At 52.9% G+C, this 2,070-nt stretch overlaps 1 protein-coding gene across 2 annotated transcripts in view; it reads right to left on the bottom strand.

The window, feature by feature from the left end:
• The window catches only part of CLRN1 (clarin 1), a 4,541-nt gene extending 4,290 nt beyond the window's left edge, over nucleotides 1-251 (bottom strand). For both annotated transcript variants that reach the window (XM_027685720.1, XM_027685721.1), the window contains exon 1: nucleotides 1-251. This exon is cut by the window's left edge and continues 11 nt beyond it. In XM_027685720.1, coding sequence (XP_027541521.1) covers nucleotides 1-251 — 251 coding nt within the window.
• Between the last annotated feature and the right edge of the window lie 1,819 nt (nucleotides 252-2,070).

Raw genomic sequence — 2,070 nt, 5'->3', positions numbered from 1 at the left:
GAGAACTGGAAGGGTCTCCCCCCGAGCCCGCACTGCCGCACCCGCTGCCCGGAGAAGAGCCCGTACTGGATGTCGCCGATGAACTTGTGCAGCTCGGGGCCGCTGGCGTTGACCAGCAGCGCTCCCGTGGTGCAGAGGGTCGTGCCCCGCACCCAGAGCTGGGTGCCCACGGCCGCCGCCGTGCCCAGCGCGCAGGCCAGGCTCAGCACCCCGGCCGTGCAGAAGATCAGCCTCTTGTGCGGGGCTGGCATGGTGGCACCGGGCACCGCCGGGGACGCGGCTGCGGCTGGGGCGGTGCCGAGCTCCTGAGCGGTGCTGCAGAGCCCCGGGCACACGGCCAGCCCTGCCCCGAGAGCTGCAGCCTCCCCGGAGCCCCAGAGCCCGGCCACAGGCTGGAGAACGCTGTAAAGGTTCTTCTCCCCCGTCCCCTTCCGTACGGCTTCGCGGAGGGTTTCAGTGCGTCTCCTGTCACTTGATAGCGCGGGTTTAGGATGACTGATCTCTGTAATTTGATGAGTGCTCTGCTTGTCCCAGCCCCCGCGGGAGTGGGGGGTTCAGAGGCAGCTTCCCTGCTGCATCTGATTATCTGCTCTCCATAATGGAAGTTCTCAAAAGGTTTATTTTTCCAGGTTTTTTTCTAAAGCCAGCTGTGCTGTTCTTTTTTTTTTTCTTTTTCCCCCTTCTGGGTGTGTTTCTCTTTTGCTGTTCCCGATGTATTGCCCAGGTAACACACAGCACCCTGCCCAGCCAGGAGGCCCCTCTGTAGTGTCTGGTTGCTCTTCACACAAACTAAGTCATAGCATAACATAACCCATCCCTTGAAGTGTGGCGAACTTGGAGGCTTAGTGAGGGCCAGAGGCACTGCCTGCATCCATCTACTGACTGCCAGGGACTTCAGCAAACACAGGGTTTGGGTTTTTTCTCGACCAGATTTGAAAGTGGAAAATACAAGTGGATCTGTCGTAGCTGCTTATGTCAATACTTTAACAATTTGAGTGCAGAGTGGCTTGTTTTCTGGCTCCACCTTTGTTTTGTTAGTGGCTGTGAGCTCAGCCACTGATGGTCAGGGTTCAGGACCCTCTTTGCTGCATCAGAACTGTCCCTCAGCACTTTGATGGCTTTTCATTAAACAAGCAGAATGTAGTGTTGGGAATGACAGCTCTGGAAGCATCTCCAGAGGGACAGACCTGGCAACAAACTGTGGAGCTCAGAGCAGGTAGGAAGGAGTAAAACAGTTGCCAGAGTTTTCTTTGTGTTTTCAATACCCTTTTGTGGTATTGAGAGAGAAATGGAGGAAGGAGAACTGTAACAGCAGGCAGGACAAGTCCCTAAAAGTTCTTAACCCTGGAATGCCCAGGTGCCATCAGGAGTTCAGCACATGGGTGTGCTGTGTTTTTGAACAGGTAGAGTGTGATATTCTCTATCCTTTGGGTGCTGGCTTTTTGTATTCATTTGCTTTTGGAGTTGAATGATGTGGTTCTGTGCTGTTGCAGGTGTATTTGTATCTTTTTTTTCATTCTTCCTGCCTGTATTCCAGAAGTTTTCCTGGCTTCCAGCTACAATTGTACTAATAGACTCTTTCTTTGTGTTTCAAAAGGCAATGTTGATAGGGAGACTTCTGAAAGTTATTATTCTGTTCTCACTGCAGGTTGTCTGCCATTATTGCCTTTGTTTTATGGTACTTTATGAGTTGGAGTTGGGTTGCCTTGAAAACGTGCTGCTTTGGTTGCTAGAGAGCTCTTCAACCTGTGCTCCCCAGTTTGGAGTGCCAGACATTGTTATGAAGGTCTGTCTGGTTCTTTTGCAGGGCACCCTCTGACTGCAGCACACTTCACCCTGAGGGGAAGAATGTCAGGTGGGAATAAAGCACTGTCGGAGGTGAGATCAGTGTTTGCACAGTAGGCACGGGAGATATGAGGAGGGGCAGAAGCAAAGGGGCTGCTGACTTCTTTCTGAGAGAAAACTTAGCTTTGAAAGTTTCAGCCTTACCTTACTGGGTCTGCAGCTGATAAGAGATTAGCCCTGCCCATCCCGGCTCCGGGGGCCGTGCCCATCCCGGCTCCGGGGGCC

Source organism: Neopelma chrysocephalum, unplaced genomic scaffold, assembly GCF_003984885.1.
Source record: "Neopelma chrysocephalum unplaced genomic scaffold, ASM398488v2 Primary Assembly neopelma1_69, whole genome shotgun sequence".
Taxonomy (NCBI): domain Eukaryota; kingdom Metazoa; phylum Chordata; class Aves; order Passeriformes; family Pipridae; genus Neopelma; species Neopelma chrysocephalum.
This window is presented reverse-complemented; position numbering and strand designations above follow the sequence as displayed.